Source organism: Elephas maximus, chromosome 11, assembly GCF_024166365.1.
Source record: "Elephas maximus indicus isolate mEleMax1 chromosome 11, mEleMax1 primary haplotype, whole genome shotgun sequence".
Lineage (NCBI taxonomy): Eukaryota > Metazoa > Chordata > Mammalia > Proboscidea > Elephantidae > Elephas > Elephas maximus.
In genome coordinates, this window is record NC_064829.1 from 99,247,579 (window position 1) to 99,270,229 (window position 22,651).

At 47.0% G+C, this 22,651-nt stretch overlaps 1 protein-coding gene across 1 annotated transcript; it reads right to left on the reverse strand.

Annotated features, from left to right (window-relative positions):
- Positions 1–474: 474 nt before the first annotated feature.
- HSD17B14 (hydroxysteroid 17-beta dehydrogenase 14) lies at positions 475–22,052 on the reverse strand. Its single transcript, XM_049900652.1, has 9 exons — positions 21,965–22,052; positions 21,259–21,297; positions 20,910–20,992; positions 19,808–19,874; positions 16,201–16,292; positions 3,799–3,903; positions 3,231–3,298; positions 1,090–1,186; positions 475–998 (listed from the first exon to the last, which is right to left on the reverse strand). The coding sequence occupies exons 1-9, from the start codon at positions 22,050–22,052 to the stop codon at positions 825–827; spliced, it is 813 nt and encodes a 270-aa protein (XP_049756609.1). The 3' UTR covers positions 475–824.
- Positions 22,053–22,651: the final 599 nt, after the last annotated feature.

Here is a 22,651-nt window from a genome sequence, read left to right on the forward strand (position 1 = left end):
CCGGGGGAGTTCACACTTAGCAGATCCCGCGTTTTCTCCAGCCCTGGCCGGGAAGTTTGCAACCCTCAGTCTCAACTTCCCTCAGACCCAAGAGACTCCAGCTCCCTCCTCCCTCACACCCAGGAGTACAGGTCCCCAGCCCTCTCCCACCTCACACCCAGGAGCCCAGGTCCCCAGTCCCCTCCTCCCTCAGACTCAGGAGTCCAGTTCCCCAGCCCCCTCCTCCTTCAGACCCAGGAGTCCAGGTCCCTAGTCCCCTCCTCCTTCAGACCCAGGAGTCCAGGTTCCCAGTCCCCTCCTCCCTCGCACCCAGGAGTACAAGTCTCCAGCCTCCACCTCGCTCAGACCCAGGAGTCCAGACCCCAGCCTTTTCTTCCCTCAGGATCTCTCAGTGCTGGCCACCCTCCTCCCCAGGCAGAGAAAGGAAAACTCCTTTCCCCTCAGTTCCAAGAAGGAAGAGAACTGTTGGCTTTTCCTCTTCCATTATCTCCCAAGTGATCAGTTAGGGCTTAATTCACTCTCCCCTGAGGGCCTTTTAATTAGCGCGCTGGAGGAGACCCTGCTCCATTTTTCCTAGGAGCCAGCCTCGAGGTCTGCTGGGAGTTTAGTCCTTCAAGGTCCAGAACCAGACGTGAGTGGGGTGGGATTCATACAGAGGCCAGAAAATAAATGGAATGACGCCCTCCTTCTTCTGGCTGCAGGTGGTTTTATGCAGACCTAAATGCACTTGACAGGCAGGTGATGATGGGAGGTGGGGATCTGGTGGTCTAAGGGTGGGGTGGGAGGGTCCTAGGCAGGGGATGTCCAACTTGGGAATAAGGAGATCAGGAAAGGTCAGTGGATGTCTCCACGGGGGTCTTGGGACTGGCCTTGCACCCAAAGCCCAGCTCTGCACCCCCAGTTACAAACAGCTCAATGCCTGTGCAGAAATTGGCCTCAGAGGCCAGGAACACAGCGGCTGCCCCCACCTCAGCTGGCTGGCCCATGCGGCCCAGGGGCTGGGGAGAGAAGAGGCAAAGAAGGTGGTTAAGGGGAGCCCCATGGGCCACCCCAACCCCATCCCACCTGGATCTGGCTCCAAACTCCTACCTGGGCCAATGTGCCCTCTTGGATTGTGGCCTTGGGGTCTGGAGTTGAGGCCGCCAGCTCCTTCCACAGTGGAGTCCAAATGTTTCCTGGGGAGATACTGGGGGAGGGTGGAAGATGATCAGGGAATTCCTTCCCAAACTCTTGACTCTTGAGCTCACTTCTCATGGTTCTGATTGATTCACTCCCAAAACCTTTGCCCTTGAGTCATTTCTGATTCACTGTGACCCCATGTTTCAGAGTAGAACTGCACACCATAGGGTTTTCAAGAAAACAAAAATTTTCACAACTGGACCAATAAGCAACATCATGATAAACAGAGAAAATACTGACGTTGTCAAGGAATTCATTTTACTGGGATCCACAATCAATGCCACAGAAGCAGCAGTCAAGAAATCAAATGGCATATTGCACCGGGCAAATCTGCCACAAAAAAACCTCTTTAAAGTGTTAAGAAGCAAAGATGTTACTTTGAGGACTAAGGTGTGCCTGACCCAAGCCATGGTCTTTTCGATCATACGCTTGCAAAAGTTGGACAATGAATAAGGAAGACTGTTATGGATTGAATTGCGTCCTCCAAAAATGTGTGTCAACTTGGGTAGGCCATGATTCCCAGTGTTCTGTGGTTGTCCTCCATTTTGTCATCTGATGTGATTATCCTATGTGTTGTAAATCCTAACCTTTATGATGTTAATAAGTCAGGATTAGAGGCAGTTGTGTTAATGAGGTAGGCCACAATCTACAAAATTAGGTTGTATTTTGAGTCAATCTCTTTTGAAATATAAAAGAGAAGCCAGTAGAGAGGAGTGGGACCTCCTTATCACCTAGGAAGAAGAACCAGGAGCAGAGAGTACCCTTTGGACTTGGGGTCTCTGCACTGAGAAGCTCCTAGACCAGGGGAAGATTGATGACAAGGACCTTCTCCCAAAGGGGACAGAGAGAGAGAAAGCCTTCCCCTGGAGCTGGAGCCCTGAATTCGACTTCTAGCCCTGAATTCGATTTCTGTTTGTTAAAGCCACCCGCTTGTGGTATTTCTGTTATAGCAGCACTAGATAACTAAGACAAAGACTGAAGAATTGATGCATTTGAATTACGGTGTTGGAGAAAAATATTGAATATACCATGGACTGCCAGAAGAATGAACGAATCTGTCTTGGAAGAAGTACAGCTAGAGTGCTCCTTAGAAGTGAGGAAGGTGAGACTTCGCCTCACATATTTTGGAAATGTTATCAGGAGGGACCAGTCCCTAGAGAAGGACATCATGTCTGGTGACATGGATTGAATTATGTCTCCCAAAAAATGTGTGTATTAACTTGTTAGGCTACGATTACCAGTATTGTGTGGTTGTCCTCCATTTTGTGATTATAATTTTATGTTAAAGAGGGTTAGGGTGGGATTGTAACACCACCCTTATGCAGGTCACATCCCTGATCCAATATAAAGGGAGTTTCCCTGGGGTATGGCCTGCACCACCTTTTATCTCTCAAGAGATAAAAAGAGAAGGGAAGTGAGCAGACGTGGCGGCGGCGGGGGGGACCTCATACCACCAAGAAAGGAGTGCCAAGAGCAGAGCGCATCCTTTGGACCTGGGGTCTCTGTGCAGAGAAGCTCCTAGTCTGGGGGAAGATTGATAAGAAGGCCGACAGAGAGAGAAAGCCTTCCCCTGGAGCTGACACCCTGAATTTGGACTTTTAGCCTACTTTACTCTGAGAAAATAAACTTGTCTTTGTTGAAGTCATCCACTTGTGGTATTTCTGTTATACTAGCACTAGATAACTAAGACAACTGGTAAAATAGAGGGTCACCAAAAAGGAGGAAGACCCTCAATGAGGTGGATTGACACAGAGGCTGCAACCATGGGCTCAGTCATGGCAGCGATCGTGAGGGTGGTGCAGGACCGGACAGTGTCTCATTCTGTTGTACATAGGGTCTCTATGAGTTGGAACCAACTTGATGGCACCTAACAACAATCTTATGGAAGCAGATTGCCAGACCTTTTTTCCATAGCACCACTGGGTGGATTTGAACTGCCAACCCTTTCGTTATTAGCTAGGCAAAAACCTTTTGTGTCATCCAGAGACCTGACTCACTCCCAGTCCTTCCATGTCCCCCAGGAGGCTCTCGGCCTTCTTGAGGCTGCTCACCAGTTGACACGGACGCCATGTTGACTCTCATCCAGGGCCAAGGCCTTTGTCATAGCTGTGACTGCCCCCTGCAGAGAAGGGAACGGGAAAAAGTTCAGACTATGGAAGATGGGGCTCCTCCTGTCCTCTCTTCCTTCTAACCAGGGAGATCAGAATAGGGAAGCATACCTTCCTTGCAGGTTTCCTTTGGACACATGAGGCTCAGTTTCTTCTAGAAACATGACATTTAACAACTTGACTGAGGACTTCACAGCTGAATCTGGGAGTTGGATGGGAAACTCCCTCTCTCTGTATCTCTCCCCCCTCTCTGGGTCTCTGTCCCCCGGCCGGGTCTCCATCCCCCTGTCTCTCTGGGTCTCTGTATGTTTCCCAAGTCCCTGTCCCTATCAAGACTGGAAAATGCAAGAGTGACCCAGAAAGCTGGATGTTTTGCGAAAACAGTGGAAGCTCTCTTATTCATGGAGGGGATGTCAGTTACTCTGGGCCAAATCCTAAAGAGCCTGGTCTCAGGACTGTGGCCCATGGGGGGCCAGGCAGGGAGATAAGGAAGGGCTCGGGGCTGGTGTACCTTGGTGGCCACATAGGGAACTGCCTGGCACTGGCCAATGGCTCCAACCACACTGGAGATGTTGATGATGTTCCCTCGGCTCTTCCGCAGGTGGGGGAGGGCAAGCTGGGGTGAGAGGAGACAGAATAAGCTGCTCAAGCTGCTGGTCTCCCCCAGCCCATGGAAACGGAGCCAGAGGTGACCAGATGTTGGGGGGATATGTCTGGTTCCCTAACACGTTCTTAGTGGGTATTGGTGTCTCACAGGGGCAGCACCCAGAACTCTGGAGCTCACCATGTCTGCCTTGCTCCAGGGCCTCAGCACATAAGGAAGTCTCTGTCTTTATGTTCTTCTACTGGGTCTCCATCCCCCTTTCTCCAGGTTTCTGTTCCCTTCTCTCTCTGGGTCTCTGTCCCCTTCTCTGTGCATCTTTGTCCTCCTCTCTTTGTGTCTCTGTCCCGCCACCTCTGGGTCTCTGTATGTTTCCGAAATCCCTGTCCCTATCAAGATTGGAAAATCCAAGAGTGACCCAGAAAGCTGGATGTTTTGCAAAAACAGAGGAAGCTCTCTCATCCATGGAGAGGATGTCGGTTCCTCTGGGTTTTCCAGAGAGTTCTGCGGGGAGAACACGATGATGTGGGAGCCCTCCACGAAACACACTCCGCTTTCCATCGACTTCTCCCCTGCACCTCCCTCCAGGTACCTAAACTCTTTCTTTGCTTTTTCAGTTCTTTCCCTACACATGATCTCAAATAAAGTCAGATTTTATCATTCCTTCCCCTTGCGCATGCTGGGCAGCTGGGCAGCTGGCTGGGCAAGGCCGATTCCTGCCACTGAAGACTAAAGAGTTCAAGCCAGCAGCCCCAGGGGGTTTGTGTAGTGGCAATCCCAATGAGCTCCCTCTCCAGCTCCTTCAAACCCTCTCCCTCAGAAATGGACCCCACCCTTTTCTTAATTGCCCGATGGCAACTGTGTTTTGTTGTTTTGGTTTACCCAGGATTCCCGCAAGTTCAGAGTAGCCCTAGTGGCATTGGTTAAACAGAAGATGTTAGCAGTTGACATGAGGTTGTACAGGAGTAGGGTGGGTCCTAGTCCAATATGAGTGGTGTCCTTATAAAAGAGAAGAGACACAAAGACAGAGAGAGAGAGGGAAGACGGCCATGTGAAGACTGGAGTGATGCAGCTACAAGCCAAGGAACGCCAAGGATCACAGGCCATCACCAGAAGCTGGGAGAAAAGCATGGAATGTATTCTCCTTCAGGGCCCTCAGAAGGAATCAACATGGCCAATACCTTGATTTTGGACTCCTAGCCTGAACTGTGAGACAATATATTTCTGTTCTTATAATCCATCTGGTTTGTGATACTTTGTTACAGCAGAGCTAGGAAACTAAGACACCATTCTATTTAAAATTGCTACCTACCCATCCCTGAGTCCCCAGACCTCTTCCTGGTTTCTTTTTCTCTGTTGCACACACTCCATCTGACCTGCTGTTCATACTCTGTTGTTGTTAGGTGCTGTCCAGCTAGTTCTGACTCATAGCGACCCCATGTAACAGAGAAGAATTGCCCCATAGGATTTTCTTGGCTGTCATTTTTTTATATATAACTTATTTTATTTTTATTGTCGTTGAGAATATACACATCAGAACATATACCAATTCAACAATTTCTACGTGTACAATTCAGTGACACGACATTCAAGTTGTACAACCATTCTCACCCTTCTTTTTCCAGTTGAGCGCCCTATATGTTTTTGACTTTACCTGTATTTAGGTACGAAACACAGGAGGAAATTTCTCTATGTAAGAATTAAGTCAGTTTGGTTTCCTAACAGCAAAGGGTGTCCGACAGATTGAAATACACACCAGGGATTTAAGTCTCCTGATGTCTTTCAAATTAGATTGAATAGCTCTGGTTAGAAAGGGGAGACATGGGAAGAAAGAACCCAGTCTTGTGTCAATACTGCGGGCCCTACTTTGCCCGGACACTGAAAGTCACTAGATCAGAGGAAGACTTGCTGTTCTTTGCCTGAGATTCAGTTAGGAGATAAGCTAAAAGCAAGGATCAAAAGGCTTTGCTCTTCAAGTGACAAGAACTGCCATAAGCTTGGCTTGGATTGTGAATGGCTGTTAATTAAGGAGATGGTGTAGACCAAAGAGATGAGGCTCAAATACCCAAAAGCCCTGCCTCTGACCTCCAGAGTCAAGCTAGTGGACAAAGAGCCACCACACTGCCGGCCAAGAAGTGCTAGAAGCTGTTAGGGTGGTTCACTCTGAAGGATCTGCCTTTGCGCCTTTGTCCACATCTTGGTGTAATCTTCACAGGAAGGAGCCTGGGTGGCACAGTGGTTAAGTGCTCAGCTACTAACTGAAAGGTTGATGGTTTGAACCCAACAGCCACTTAACAGCTCAGCAATTAAGCATTGTGCCACCAGGGCTCCTAATATATACTTATTATTTGTCTCCCTTACCTGAAAGCAAAATTCCACCAGGGACGATTGGAATTTCTGTTTTGTTTTATTTCATCCCCAGCACTAAGAAAGGTGCCTGGCACATAGTAGGTGCTCCATAAATTATCTTTTGAATGAATAAATAAATTTATTGAGGGTACAGAACTTGCCATACCTGTTCTCAGCTCTTTATACAAATTAGCTCAGTTAATCCTCACAACAGCCCTACAAGGAGGTCCAATGGGTAGGCCCATTTTACAGGAGAGGAGACTGAGGAACGGTGGGGTGACTGATACTCACAGAGGTCATGTGACACGTGACAGAGCCAGTACTTGCAGCTGGGCAGTCTAAGGCCAAAACTCATAAATGAGTAAGAATTTCTGACAACTCTTAAGTGTTATAAACACTAAAATAATGTGGTTGTTGTTAGCTGGCCTGGAGTTGGGCCCCCACTTATGGCAACTCCATGCGTGACAGAGTAAAACTGCCCCTTAGGGTCTTCTTGGTTGTAATCTTTAGGTGAGCAAATCACAGGCCTTTATTCTGCAGTACCGCTGGGTGGGTTCGAACAGCCAGCTTTTGGGTTAGCAGCCACACAGGGTCCTTAAGTGATGTGGATAGGCAGGAATTTTAATCCTCTGGCCTTCTCCTCAGGAACCCCCTCTTGGCTGCCTTCACCCTCCACCCCAACCACCAGTTCCCATCAGCCTGAAACCGTCCCGCCCTCAGCCCAGGCTTGCCCTGGCTTGCCTCCAGCTTTATTTCTCCTCTTAACCCTCTTTGCTACCTATGCTATTGTTTATTAACTCCCTTCCCAACCCCACCCCACTAATGTGACATCCACAATGGCTAAGACACAGTTTGGTGAGCCACCTTCATTCCAGAGCCAAGCACACAGTTGACACTTGATAAATATTTGTCCCATACTCCCTGCAGCCCCTTCTTGACCCTCCCATGCTTTCCTGGCAGGCTTCCCCACTCCCCAAGGTCTCCCAGCACCTCCAGGCCGCCACGTCAAGGCCCCACTGGAAGCTTATCTGCCTGACTCTCCCTCCCTCTCCCTCCCTAGCCTTCCTCCCTACCTCCCTCAGGAGGCATCAGCTCCCCTGGTGTCCTCACTCTGGGCTAGCCCTGTTTCCCCTAAGTGTTGGGGTTCCTGGACCCAGCTGCAGGGGATCCCCCACTTTGCTTGTTTCCCACCAACCAAACCCTCTGCCATCAAGTGGATTCTGACTTACAGTGCCTCCATGTGTTACAGAGTAGAACTGTGCTCCATAGTTGTCTTGGCTATAATCTTAACAGTACACCTAAGGTATGCCTGACCCAAGCCATGGTTTTTTCCACGCACCTCACCTGCATGTAAAAGCTCAACAATGAATAAGTAAGACTGAAGAAGATCGATGCCTTTGAATTATGGTGTTGATGAAGAATATTGAATATGCCATGGACTGTCAGAAGAACGGGCAAATTGGTCTTGAAGGAAGTACGGCCTGAACACTCCTCAGAAGCTAGGATGGCGAGACTTCATCTCATGTACTTTGGACATGTTATCAGGAGGGACCAGTCCCTAGAGAAGGACATCATGCTTGGTAAAGTAGAGGGTCAGTGAAAAAGAGGAAGACCCTCAACGTGATGGGCTGACACTGGCTGCAACAATGGGCTCAAACATAACAACAATTCTGAGGATGGCGCAGGACGGGGCAGTGTTTCCTTCTGTTATACATACGTTGCTATGAATCAAAGCTGACTTGATGCACCTGACAACAAAATAGTAATGATGGTGATGGTGGTGATGATGGTGATGGTTGTAATAATGGCGGAGGTGATAATGGTGGTCATGATGGTGATGGTGGTCATGATGGTGATGGTTATAATAATGGTGGAGGTGATAATGGTGGTCATGATGGTGATGGTGGTCATGATGGTGATGGTTATAATAATGGCGGAGGTGCTAATGGTGGTCATGATGATGGTCGTGGTTATAATAATGGTGACTATGGCAGCAACTTACACATGTTGAGAGATTTCTTCACAATGGGCACTATTTTAGGTGCTAGCACAAAGGCAAGAGCAAGCAGACAAAAGTCTTTGCCCTCAGGAAAACCAAGTACAATGGGAGGGGCTCACCTGGATGCTCAACTATAAAAAGAATTTTCAAGACAAGTGGATGAATTTAAATAGGGCTTGAGTATTTGATGATACAAAGGAATTATGTTGATTTTATTAGGAGATATAATGGCATTTTAGTTATGTAAAAAAAAATTCTATTTTTTGGGAGATGTTTACTAAAGAATTTGGAAATGATCAATCATGCTGTCAGAATGTACTTTATAATTCTTAGGCAAAAAATATATACATATATGATATATATAGGTAGCTAGATGGTACAAATGGTTAAGGGCTCCACTACTAGCCGAAAGGTTGGTGGTTCAAACCCACCCAGAAGCACCTCAAAAGACAGGCCTGGTGATCTGCTTCTGAAAGGTCACAGCCTTGAAAACCCTGTGGAGCACAGTTCTACTCTGACACACATGGGGTCGCCCGCCAGGAGTTGGAATCAATGTGAGAGCAACTAACAACAACATAATATATGTATAAAAACATAATCTAGCAAAATGTGAATACTTGTTAAATACAGGTGATGAGCATATGGGCATTATTATGTTACTCTTTTTACTTTTCTGTTTGTTTCCATTTTTAACAAAAAATTAAATTTATCTTTCTATTAAAACAATTTATGGCTCCCCCTCGCCTCTTGGGCGAGGGATAACTGTGAGGTAGAGGTTCCTTGTAGACTCCCTGAATTCCCCCAGGGGATCCTGCCCCGGTTACTACAGTGGTAACCGTCTTGACGAGGCCCTTTACCTGCTGCCTGAGACCACGACCCCACTCCATGCCTCTGGCAGTGTTTCCTGATCTCCTCTCACCTGAACCCTCCCACACCAGAATCCTCATCTTGGGGTCTGCTTTGGGGTAGAAAACCAATTTCCATAGGTGTTATGGATTCAATTGTGTCCTCTCAAAATATGTGTGGGAATCCTAACCCCTATACCTGTGGATGTAATCCCATTTGGGAATAGTGTTCTTTATGACGTTAATTAGGCCTTATCTATGTAGGATGGGTCTGAAACCTAATCACTTCTGAGTTATAAAAGTGTAGATTAGACACAGAGAGAAGCCAGCACAAATGGAGGGGAAGGCAGATGCCACATTGAGATCGCCAAGGGAACAAGGAGCACCAGGGTTACTGAGGCTGAGAGAAGGATCCTCCTCCAGAGCCAGCAGAGACAGAAATCCTTCCCCTAGAGCTGGTGCTCAGAATTCAGACTTCTAAACTGTGAGAAAATAAATATCTGTTCTTTAAAACCACCCCCTTGTGGTACTTCTGTTACAACAGCACTAGATAACTAAGACAATAGGTGTGATGATGGTACTGTGCTAAAGTTAAAAAAACTCCAATACTCTGAATAAGATCTGTAAATTAGCTAAAACCATGGTATCTGTGTTGATTTCCTGATTATGAAAATCTTGCTGTAGTTGAGTAAGAGAATGTTCTTGTTTCTTTTATTTTTAATTTTTATCGTGCTTTAAGTGAAAGTTTACAAATCAAGTCAGTCTCTCATACAAAAATTTATACACACCTTGCTATATATTCCTAGTTGCTCTCCCCCTAATGAGACAGCACACTCCTCTCCACTGTCTATATTCATGTCCATTTGGCCAGCTTCTGGCCCCCTCTGCCCTCTCATCTCCCCTCCAGACAGGTCTGCCCACATAGTCTCATGTGTCTACATGATCCAAGAAGCTCACTCCTCACCAGTATCATTTTCTGCCCCATAGTCCAGTCCAATCCCTGTCTGAAGAGCTGGCTTTGGGAATGGTTCCTGTCTTGGGCTAACAGAACGTTCTTCTTTCTAAGAAATACACTCCAAGTACTTATAGGGGTAAAGGGGCATCCAGTTTGCAACTTACTCTCAAATAGTTCAGGGGGAAAAATAGGTAGGTAGGTAGACAGATAGACAGATGATACACAGATACTTTGTAGATACACAAACAGTTGAATGGAAAGATAAGTAGACAAAGAGAAGAAAGTAAATGTGGTAGAATGTTAACCACGCAGCGTCTAGGTATACAGGAGTTCTCTGTATTATTCTGGAAATTTTTTTGCAAGTTAAATTATATCAAAATTAAAAGAAAATCCTATTCAGATCTGTTGGTGACACAAACGGTTAAGTGCTCGGCTGCTAACTGAAAGGTTGATGGTTCAAGCTCACCCAGCGTCTTCAGGAGAGAGAGACCTGGTGACCTGCTCCCATAAAGATTACAACCTAGGAAATCCTGTGGGGCGGTTCTACTCTGTCGCATGGGGTGACTATGAGTTGGAATCCACTCCGTGGAACCCAGCCACAGCAACAGTTTTGTTCATGGTACATACAAAGTTCTTCCTGATGAAATTAGACCATGTCTGGGTGGGGGAAAGGAGAAGGCAATGGATGAAACAAGTTTAACAAAATGTTTACATTTGTTAGGAGCCTCCATGGCATAGTGGTTAAGAGCTAGGCTACTGACCAAAAGGTTGGCAGTTTGAATCTACCAGCTGCTCCTTGGAAGCCCTATGGGGCAGTTCTACTCTGTCCTATACGGTCACTATGAGTTGGAATTGACTTGATGGCAATGGGTTTGGGCTTTTTTGGTTTTGTATTTGCTGAGTCTGCAGATAGGCACAGGGGCATCTCTGGTTCTTAAAACATATCAGGTGATACAGCCACGGTAGTCAAAACAGCCTGGTACTGGTACAACAGACGCATAGACCAACGGAACAGAATTGAGAACCCAGATATAAATCCATCCACATATGAGCAGCTGATATCTGACAAAGGCCCAGTGTCAGCTAATTGGGGAAAAGATAGTCTTTTTAACAAATGGTGCTAGCATAACTGGATATCCATCTGAAAAAAAATGAAACAGGACCCATACCTCACACTATGCACAAAAACTAACTCCAAATGGATCAAAGACCTAAACATAAAGTCTAAAACGATAAAGATCATGGAAGAAAAAATAGGGACAACATTAGGAGCCCTAACACAAGGCATAAACAGAATACAAAACATTATTAAAAACGACGAAGAGAAACTGGATAACTGGGAGCTCCTAAAAATCAAACACCTATGCTCATCTAAAGACTTCACCAAAAGAGTAAAAAGACCACCTACAGACTGGGAAAGAATTTTCAGCTATGACATCTCCGACCAGGCCTGATCTCTAAAATATATATGATTCTGTTAAAACTCAACCACAAAAAGACAAACAATCCAATTAAAAATTGGGCAAAGGATATGAACACGCACTTCACTGAAGAAGATATTCAGGCAGCTAACAGATACATGAGAAAATGCTCTCGATCAATAGCCATTAGAGAAATGCAAATTAAAACTACGATGAGATTCCATCTCACTCCAACAAGGCTGGCATTAATACAAAAAACACAAAATAACAAATGTTGGAGAGGCTGTGGAGAGCCTGGAACTCTTATATACTGCTGGTGGGAATGTAAAATGGTACAACCACTTTGGAAATCGATCTGGCATTTCCTTAAAAAGTTAGAAATAGAACTACCATACAACCCAGAAATCCCACTCCTCGGAATATAACCTAGAGAAATAAGAGCCTTTACATGAACAGATATATGCACACCCACGTTTATTGCAGCACTGTTTACAGTAGCAAAAGATGGAAGCAACCAAGGTGCCCATCAACCCATCAACGGATGAATGGATAAACAAATTATGGTATATTCACACAATGCTGAATAATGAATCTGTGAAACATTTCATAACATGGAGGAACCTGAAAGGCATTATGCTGAGTGATATTAGATGCAAAAGGACAAACTGAGAAGAACACATTCTTTTGTGGTTACGAGGATGGGAAGGGAGAAAGGGTGGGGGAGGGTTATTTACTGATTAGATAGTAGATAAGAACTACTTTAGGTGAAGGGAAGGGCAACAACACTCAATACAGGGAAGGTCAGCTAAACTGGATTGGACCAAAAGCAAAGAAGTTTCCTGAATAAACTCAATGCTTCTAAGGTCAGTGGAACAAGGGCGGGGGTTTGGGGACTATGGCTTCAGGGGACATCTAAGTCAACTGGCAAAATAAATTCTATTAAGAAAAAAAAATATCAGGTGGTTCTGGCCCCAGGGCCTCTTCACACTCCCTTCTGGGTAAGTGAATTCTCTTTGCCCTACTTCCCCACTTCCATCCTTCCCACCAAGGTTCAGATCAAATCTCACCTTTTCCCTTCTGCCACCCTACAGGCTCCACTTGCCCAAAGGACATCACAAGGATCTCAAACTGAGTGGGATGGGTTGGTAACAAAGAGACACTATGAGGGCAAGGTTCGTGATAAGTAATAAACCTCCCACAGGGTAAAACCTGTGCCAGGCAGCTCTCAGGGCTTTGTGTGTATTGACTCATTTAACCACAGAGCTGCCCTGAGAAGAAAACTGAGGCATAGAGAGATTGAGTAATTTGCCTGATGTTATAGTTAGGAAGTAGCCGAGCTGGGATGTGAAGGTGAGGGTGTTGTAGGGACCACTCATAGGGAACAGAGTCAGGGAGTCCAATAGGGAGAGGCAGGGACTGGAGTACAATCAAGAGCTGGGTCCCTCCCCTGCTTAGCAGACTGCCCCGCCCATGGGTCCAGTTCACCAGCTCAGCCAAATTATCAAGAAAAACCAGAAATCTGACTATGTGAAGTCTCTTGGCTTTTAAATGCTAACAGCTAATTAAATGTATGAAGTCCTTGGGAGGTGCACATGGTTAACACACTCCAGGCTGCCAACAGAAAGGTTGGAGGTTTGAGTCCACCCAGAGGTGCCTTGGAAGAAAGGCCAGGTGACTGACTTCCAAAAAATCAGCCAGTGAAAATTCTACAGAGCACAGTTCTACTCTGACACATGTGGGATTGCCATAAGTCAGAATCGACTAATGACAACTCGTTTTGGTTAACTAAGTTTGTTGCACTAATATTCACAGTAGCCTAAAGGTGGAAACAACTGAAATGACCATCGACAGATGAAAAGATTCACAAAATGTGGTCTATACATACAGTGGAATCCTACTCTGGCCATAAGGAGAAATGAAGCCCTGATGCATGCCACAACAAGCACGATCCTTGAAAACATGATGCTGCATGAAACCAGTCAATCACAAAAGGACAAACACTGCATCATTTCACTAATAGGAAACACCTAGGCTAGGCAAATGTGCAGGGATCAGAGTTTAATAGTGATTACCAGGAGCAGGAGGAATGGAGGAAGAGGGTAATCATTGTTTAGGGAGCACAGAGTTTCTTTATGGAAACGGAAAGTTTGGCAACAGATATTGGTGACAGTTGCAAAACCTGATTGACGTCATCGGTTTTACTGAATTTTACACACGAAAATGTTGAACTGGCAAATGTTATATTCTTTATATTTTTACAACAACACAAAAATTTAAAAAATAAAAGCAATCTGAAATTAAAATATATACATACCCATACCTGTTGCCGTTGAGTCAATTCCAACTCATAGTGACCCTACAGGACAGGGCAGAACTACCCCATAGGGTTTCCAAGAAGCAGCTGATGGATTCCAGCTGAGCTGTTAATCACACACCTCCAGTGCTCCATACATACATATATATGTATGTGTGTATATATATGTGTGTGTATATGATGTATATATGTATGTGTGTATATATGTACGTAAATATATATACATATATTTCGTTGTTAGTGGTCAGTCAGTTGGTGAAAGTTAGTTGCCATCGAATCATTGAGACCCATATATGTCAGCTCCGTAAGGTTTTCAAGGCTGTGACCTTTCCAAAATAGATCGCCAGGCTTATCTTCCAAGGTACCTCTGGGTGGGTTCAAACTGCCCAGGACTCCATACAAGTGAGTTGGAATCAACTAGATGGCAAGGCGTTTGGTTTTTTCATACCTACGTATGGAGTCCTAAGGCCGCAAACAGTTAAGCACTTGGCTGCTAACCAAAAGGTCAGCGGCTCCCTGGGGAGAAAGACCTGGCAATCTGCTCCCATAAAGATTAAAAAAAATATATATATATATATATATATTTTTTTTTTAGATTATACCCTACAAAATCCTATGGGGCAGTTCTACTCTACTCAGTTCTACACAGAGAAGCCGCTTCCAGTCCCTGCCGATGGCAGCTCCACCCCTTTCTTTCTCATACCCGCCCCCACATCTGGTCTATAAAGAAATCTATCTTCAGATTAGGTCCAGAGTCTGACCACTTCTCACCATCCCCTTCTATCTGGACCATGGCAGCTTCAGTTCTCACCTCCCACAGCTTGTTCCTCATATAGCCGCCAGAGGGCGCCCGATCCCGGTTACAGCAGCTCCCTGTACCTCCTCTGCTCAGAATCCTCACATGGCTCTGGCCTCCCTCAGAATGAAAGCAAACTCCTCACCAACACCCATGATCTGTCCCCTCTCTGCCCTTATCCCCTGTCCCCTCTTCCTCAGTCACTCAGCTCCAGCCACACTGTCTTCCTCCCTGTTCCTCCTACACTCCAAGCCCATTCCTGCCACAGGGCCTTTGCCCTGACTGTTCTCCCTGCCTGGGACTTCTCCGTCAGACACTTCCTTGGGCTCTTGACTCAAATGTCACCTCCAGGGAAGCCTTCCCTGACCACACTGTCCAAAAGGGCACACATATATACCGTTTTAGGGAGCCCTGGTGACACAGTGGTTAGGAGCGTAGCTGCTAACCAAAAGGACGGCAGTTGGAATCCACCAGCCGCTCCTTGGAAACCCTATGCGGCAGTTCTACTCTGTCCTATAGAGTCACTATGAGTCGGAATCGACTCACCAGCAACAGGTTTTGGTTTGGTGGCACAGTGGTTAAGTGCTCAGCTACTAACCGAAAGGTTGGTGGTTCAAACTCACCCAGCAGCTCTGTAGGAGAAAGACCTGGCAATCTGCTCCCATAAAGATCACAGCCTAGAAAACCCTATGGGACAGTTCTACTCGGTCACATGGGGTTGCTAGGAGTCAGAATTGACTCGACAGCACCCAACGACAACAACTACATGAGATTGTAAAAAAGATTGTACCAGATGTTTAAAAAAAACAAACCAAACCTGTTGCTGTTGAGTCAATTCTGACTCGCAGCAACCCTATAGTGGCATCCTTATTAAAAACAGAAGAGTAATAAGAGAAAAATGTGCGACAGAACCTCAAATTCCTTAAAAAAAAAACAAAACTATGCAGACCTACTGCATATTTAAGTCTGGAGGACTCCCCAAGACTATCACCCTGAGATACTCTTTTTTTTTTCCAATTGTGCTTTAGGTGAAAGTTCACCCTGAGATCCTCTTCAAACCTTGAACAGAACCTAACTCTTGAGGTTGCCTTGTACCTAAGTAACAGATTAGCTCACTAAATAAAGACTATCACCCGTGAGTACTGCTCTCCTTTAAATAATCACCTGTATGAGACCAAATGGTCAACAATTACTTTAAAACACAAATGAGAACGTAAGGGTACAGGGAACCTACAGTAATGAAAACGGAAATGATGAGAATGTTCACGCATTGTGAAGAAGGTAACCAACGGCACTGAACAATGTATGCAGAAATTGTCGGATGGGAACCTAAACTGCTGTGTGAACCTTCACCAAAAACACAATAAAATATTAAAAAAGAAAGAGAAGAGACACAGACACAGACGAGGGAAGCAGAGATTACAGCGACCCTGCCACAAACCAAGAAACACCTGGGGCTACCGGAAGCTAGAAATTAAGGGGAAGGACCTGCCCCTAGAGGTTTCAGGGAGGGCACAGCCCTGCTGACACCTCAATTTTTGTCGTGTTAAGGCACTCAGTATTCCAAGGTCACTCATACACAATCCCATTGTCAGAGGTGACTCTCGCCCTCAGCCAGGGCCCCAGACCTCACCTTGGTCAAGGTGTATGTCCCCAGCAGGTTCAACTCCAGCAGCTGTCGGAAGCCCTGAGCGGAAGTCTCTTGCAGCCACTGCAGGGGCGGGTCTGAGTAGATGGCGAGGCAGAGAGAAGAGGAGAGAGTGAGGGGATTCCTGTGACAGGAGCATGCGAAGGGGAGACAGGGGCAATGGAGGAGGGGGCTCAGGGAGTGGCAGGTAGAAACAAAGGTGAAAAGGAAAGGAAATTGTGCATCAGTTAAGAGAGACCAGTGTGGGTCTCTACTGTCTGGAGCAAAAGAGAACGAAGGAAACCAAAGACTCAGAGAAGAAACTAGTCCACAGCACTAATAGGCCACACGAACCACGGCCTCATCTACGCTGAGATCAGAAGAACTAGATGGTGCCCCACTACCACTACTGACCAGGGACACAATAGAAGGTCCTGGGTAGAATGGGAGAAAAATGTAGAACAAAACTCAAATTCCTAAAAAAGTTCAGACTTACTGGACCAGTAGAGACCAAAGGATATTCTAATACTATCACCCTAAGATACCCTTTGAATTGGGAACTGAAGCCACTCCCAGAGGTCACCTTTCAGCCAAATAATAGATCAGATTATAACATAAGTATCACCCGTGCATACCGTGCTCCCTTAAATAATCAACTATGAGACCAAACTGTCAACATTTACCCTAAAGCAAAGATGAGAGAGTAAGGAGGGGCAGGGAAGCTAGATAAATGGAAATGGAAGAGAAATAATGAGAATGCTGACACATATTTAGAACAAGATTGTTATAAAAATTGTTAAGGGGAACCTAATTTGCTGTGTAAATTTTCACCTAAAACACAATAAAATATTATTTAAAAAAAAAAAAAAGAGAGAGAGAGAGAGACAGAAAAAACAGTGTCTAGAGCCAGACTATCTAAGTTCAAATCCCAGCACTGCCACTTCCTGACTGTGTGACCTCAGGCAGGTCACTCTGCCTCTCCGTGCCTCAGTTTCCCCATCTGCAGAATAAGGCTAACACCTTGTTGTTGGGCTCATAACTATCAAAAGTCAATATCTGTACCTGATACTTGGTGCCATGAATGTATTTGATGAATAAATAGAAGGAATTGGGGGAGGAAAGGGAACAACAACAAAAAAAAATTCAGAAGACCAGGAGCTGGAAAGATAGGGGAGTAAGAACAAAGGAGAAGATGGAAAATGGAAAGAAATAAACCTGAGTGCTCCCAAAACATCAGGAGATGAATGAATGGAGGGGCAGGGAGACAGTGTAATGGGTTGAACTGTGTCCCGCCAAAAGATATGCTGAGATGGTTCAACAACACAACACGATGAACGTATTTAATGTCACTGGACTGTACATGTGCAGGGTGTTGAGATGGCAAATGTTTTGCTACCTATGTATTTACCACAATTAAAAACAAAAAGATATGTTGAAGTCCTATCCTGGGTACCTGTGAACACGACCTGGTTTGGAAATAGAGTCTTTGAAGATATTATCAGTTAAATTCACATGAGGTCATACTGCATCAACCCACCACGGCTAAGTCAATTCTGACTCATAGAGACCCTCCCTGTAGGACAGAGAATTGCTCCACAGAGTTTCTCCCAGGGCTACTGGGTAGGATCAAGCTGCCAACCTTTTGGTTAGCAGCCTAGTGCTTAACCATTGTGCCACTAGGGCTCCTTTTGCCCCATAGAATTCCCAAGGCTGTGATCTTTCAGAAGGAGATCGCCAGGCCTGCCTTCCGAGGTGCCTCTGGGTGGGTTCGAACCACCAACCTTCCTGCTAGTAGTTGACCGCTTAAGTATTTGCACCATCCAGGGACTCCTTATAAAAGAGACAGAGAGACAGACAGAGGGAAGACGGCCATGTGAAGATGGAGGCAGAGACTGGGGTGATGCAGCCACAAGCCAAGGAATGCCAAGGATTGTCAGTGTCAAACAAAATTATAAGTTTTGCTTTCTGAAAATAGCTGTTCTCTTGCCCATGACACCAAAGTTCAGCTTATTAAAAGTTACAAACCTATGTGCTGTATAATCATTTGTATATAATTTTTTAAAGCTTATATTTATGCCTTACACTGTAACTAACCTTTAGAAGCAGCTTGTCTTGTTTCACATAATCGTATTTAGGTGATCAGGCTCACTGAAACACTTGCGACTTGTTCTTTCAGAAAACAATCAAGGACTACTGGACATATCCTTTTTCTGAGACTCCAGAGTTCTTACAATCGTGGCTCACTGATCTTGCGATTGTCTCCTAGCAAGACTTCTATTTTTCTTTTATCATGTTTGAGAGCATCCTGCTCTCTGACAAGATTTTATGTATTTCAACACAATCGTCAACCAATCAAAAAATTTTTGTTCAAAGTTCCTGATGAAATGACATATGAACCCCCTGAAAATCTTAGCTAATCGGAGCCGGGATTTACTAGTTCACGACGGGCTGCCCAACTTCAAAGGTTGTCTATTGCACCTGCATAGCAATCTGTCCATGATGCCCCAGGTTGCTTATTTTTGACACCAGGAACCACTGGAAGCTGGAAGAGACAAGGAAGGATCCTTCCCTACAGCCTCCTGGAGAGGATGGCCCTGCTGACACTTGGAATTAGGACTTGTGGCCTCCAGAACTGAGTGAATTTCTGTTGCCTTAAGCCACCAGTGTGCGGTACTTTGTTCAGAAGGTTCCAGAATGGAAAGGTGTGGAGGTGCTAAAATATTCCTGTCCACATACCCTGGGCACGCTGCCTTACTTCCGTGGGGAGCTATTCAAATGTCTTCGGAGAAGCCTTCCCAGACCCTCTGTCCCAAATAGTGCCTGCCATTCTCTTGGCCTCAAGCTGCTTTATTTTTCTCACAGTATGCATCGCCCCAGACATCCTATCATATCCTGGTGTTTTATTGTCTAGTTCCTCACTCTAGAATGTGAATTCCATATAGAGGCAGGAAAGTTTTCTCTGTTTTGTTCACTGCTAAATCCCCAACAGGGGACAGTGGTGATTCAAGGTAGAATTCTCACTTTCTATATGGGAGACGCGGTTAGATTCCCTGCCAATACGTGGGGTCAGTGGAACAAAACGCTGCTCAGCCCTGCACCATCCCCATGATCGGTTGCGGGTTAGACTGTTGTGTCCATAAGATCTTCATTGGCTGATTTTCAGAAACGGAGCAACAGATTTTCCTTCTTAGTCTGGAAGCACTGATGAAACCTGTTCAGCATCATAGGAACGCGCAAGCTTCCACTGACAGGTGGCTGGTCCCTGAGCACGAGGTGCATTTGCTGGGAATCAAACCCAGGTCTCTCGCGTGGAAGACAAGAATTCTACCACTGAACCCCCAATGACATCATTTTAGAGATGTGAAAACTGAGGCACAGAGAGGTGAAGACACCAGCTTGGGGCACACAGCAAGAATGAAACTGAGTCAGGATTAAAGCCCCAGCCTGGGGGATGCCATAGTTGTATTGTCCTGCCCAAAGACATAGAGAGGTATAGAGGAGGATGAGGGAATCGGGGTCAGAAAAAGGGGAAACTGCAGTGCAGGATGAAGGGGAGGGTAAAAGGAGGTGAGCTGGCTTTAGGGCAGGTTGGCCTTGGGGCCTCACAACTCACGGTAGCCAGCATTGTTGACCACACAATCCAGGCGGCCGAAACGGCGGACAGTCTCAGAGATTAGGGCCTGGGGAGAAAGAGACACTCAGTGAGGGAACAGCTTGTGGTACCAGCCCCTAGGGGGGAGGGATCCAAGGATCCTAAGAGCAAGGCAGGGAGGGGAGCTAGAGAAAGGGTGAGACTCTTTCAGGGTAATCAGGCATGTGAGGGTACTTATGGCCACACTGCAGTGTCATTTCAGAAATGCAGAGAGAAGGAATGAGACCTGGTTGGGAGGTAGCCAGATATGCAGAGTGAAGAAGATAGAGACCCAGAAAGAAAGGGGGACAGAGACCCAGAGAGAGATGGATACAGAGACCCATAGAAAAAGGGGTACAGAGAGACTCATAGAGAGGGGGACAGAGACCCAGAGAGGGGGACAGAGGCCCAGAGAGATAAGGAACAGAGACCCAGAGAAAGAGAGGGGGCCAAAAACCCAGACAGAAAGGGAAACGGAGACCCAGAGAGAGAGGGAGACAAGCGGACAGAGACTCAAAGAGAGAGGAGGACAGAGACCCAGAAAGAGGGGGATAAAGACCCATAGAGAAAGGGGTACAGAGACTCATAGAGAGGGGGACAGAGACCCAGAGAGAGAGGGGGACAGAGAACCAGAGACGGGGGACAGAGGCTCAAAGAAAGAGGAAGACAGAGACCCAGAGAGAGGGGGTCAGAGACCCAGAGAGTGAGGGACAGAGACCCAGAGAGATACTGATTAGAGGGAAGGGATAGAATCCAGAGATGGAGGCAGGGACTGTTAAGAAGGAGACCACTTGGAGGAACTCAACCATGTGACAGGTGTGGTAAGAGCCTTTAGGATGTGGCAAAGAAAACAGAATTTACTCAAGGGACATGTGATCTGGCCGGCAGAATCAGAAGAAGTCTCTGGGCAAAATGACATGGTCTGAATCATCTGGGACAGATACAAAGGACAGATAACCAGGAGAGAAGGAAAGGGAAAGGAAGAAGGAACAGCAGGTACAATAGCTCAGAGGAGAAAAAAGGCAGAGACAGAGAAAGATGGTAACATTTGGAGCTGGGGAGTGTGGATAGAAAATGCACTCACCTCCATGTCTTCCTCCTGAGTCACATCACAGCGGAGGAAGACAGTGCCAGGAAGCTCCTGCTCCAGGGCCCGGCCCCCACACTCTGCAGGGAGAGAAGGGCTGTGAGCCTCCACTCCTGGATCTGAGGGAGTAGGGGGCTGGGACTCCCGGTTCTGAAGGAGGGGGCTGGGAGCCTGGAATCCTGGGTCGGAGGGAGGAGGAGGCCAGGGGTCTGGACTCCCACGTCTGAAGAAAGAGAGGGCCAGGACCCAGGATCCTCGGATCTGAAGGAGGAGGAGACTGGGGGCTCAGGCTCCTGGGTCTGAAGGAGGAAAGGTTGGGGGCAAAGACTGAGGGACTCTCACTCACCATCCTTGTCACAGATGACCACGTGGGAACCGCTTTCCACTGAGAAGAGGAAAGGGAACAGGTTACCCCAGCACAGACCTGGTGAAAGCCTCTGCTGCCCCCTTGTGGCCACCAGGAGAGAGGGCCGAGCAGCCCTCCCACCCCTCGTGACACTCAAGTCTCATGATGATCCTCTGGGACAAAGGGCAAAGGCCCCAACATCTGTTTTGCTAGGCTACTCCAGGTGCCTGCTAAGGGCTCCCAGGCCCCCGTCCCCGGCTCCAGAGTCAACCCTAAGCCTGCAAGAGATACCTTCCCCAAGCCACCTGTTTTGCAGCCCTAATACCCGAGATCCCAAGAAGGGAGGAGCTGCCTTTAGACAACAGAAAGATCTCAAAATCTCAAGCCCCAGGCTACCACTGAAAAACCCTACCTTAGCCTGAAAATTAGAGGAGTCCTGCTGGAGTAGTGGTTAAGAGATCGGCGGCTAACCAAAAGGTGTACAGTTTAAATCCACCAGCTGCTCCTTGGAAGCCCTATATGGCAGTTCTACTCTGTCCTACACAGTGGCTATGAGTCGGAATCCACTCGACGGCAGTTAATGGCATGAAAATTGGTTTTTTATAAGAGTCTTGACTTCACTATTGGGGTCCTTTCCTCCCACTCCTATCAGCCCCCGGGCTCCTCTCCCAGAACCCCAAACCCAAGCACGCAGACCCCAACTCACCGAAGGCACGCACGATCCCGGCTCCGATGCCGCGTCCGCCCCCTGTTACAATGACCACCTTCCCAGCGTAGCGCCTTCCCGTGGCCATTCCGCGTCAGCTAGTCTCTTCTGTCTGCCACTCCAGGCCTCTTTCCACCTCCGAAGTCCCCTAAGGCCGTCGGGGTCAAGTCCTAAATAGAGGCTGAATCTTGAAGCCCGGCCCCAGGGGCGGTGCCAGGAAAGCCTCAGACCTGGGAAGTTCAACCCCAGCCCCCTCCACCTTCAGATCAAGAGTCCAGGCCCCCTCCTCCCTCAGACCCAGGAGTCCCAGACCTTGGCCCCCTCCTCCCCCAGACCTAGGAGTCCGGCACCCAGCCCCCTCCACCTTCAGATCAAGAGTCCAGGCCCCCTCCTCCCTCAGACCCAGGAGTCCGAGACCTTGGCCCCCTCCTCCCCCAGACCTAGGAGTCCGGCTCCCAGCCCCCTCCTCCTCTGACCCCGGCTCCTTCCCTCCTCCGATCTAAAAGTCCCGTTCTCTCTGGTTCCTCACACCCTGCAGTGGGAGCCGTCAGTCCCTTCCTCCCTTGGAACCTAGCAATCCAGGACTCCCGCTCTGCTCCTTCAGAAGCCTCAGTGTCACAATTCCAAACAGACCAAAAAAAAAGGGCTATTCACTAAAAGTTCAAAGTTTAATTCAAACTTGGACAG

Bases quoted from the DNA above. Each gene is read 5' to 3' on its own strand.
- HSD17B14 (XM_049900652.1), bottom strand. From the start codon at position 22,052: ATGGCCACGGGAAGGCGCTACGCTGGGAAGGTGGTCATTGTAACAGGG. The intron at 20,993-21,258 runs GTGAGTGAGAGT...CTCTCCCTGCAG, and splicing joins GGTCATCTGTGACAAGGATG to AGTGTGGGGGCCGGGCCCTG. The intron at 3,299-3,798 runs GTACACCAGCCC...CCTTCTCTGCAG, and splicing joins TTCCCTATGTGGCCACCAAG to GGGGCAGTCACAGCTATGAC.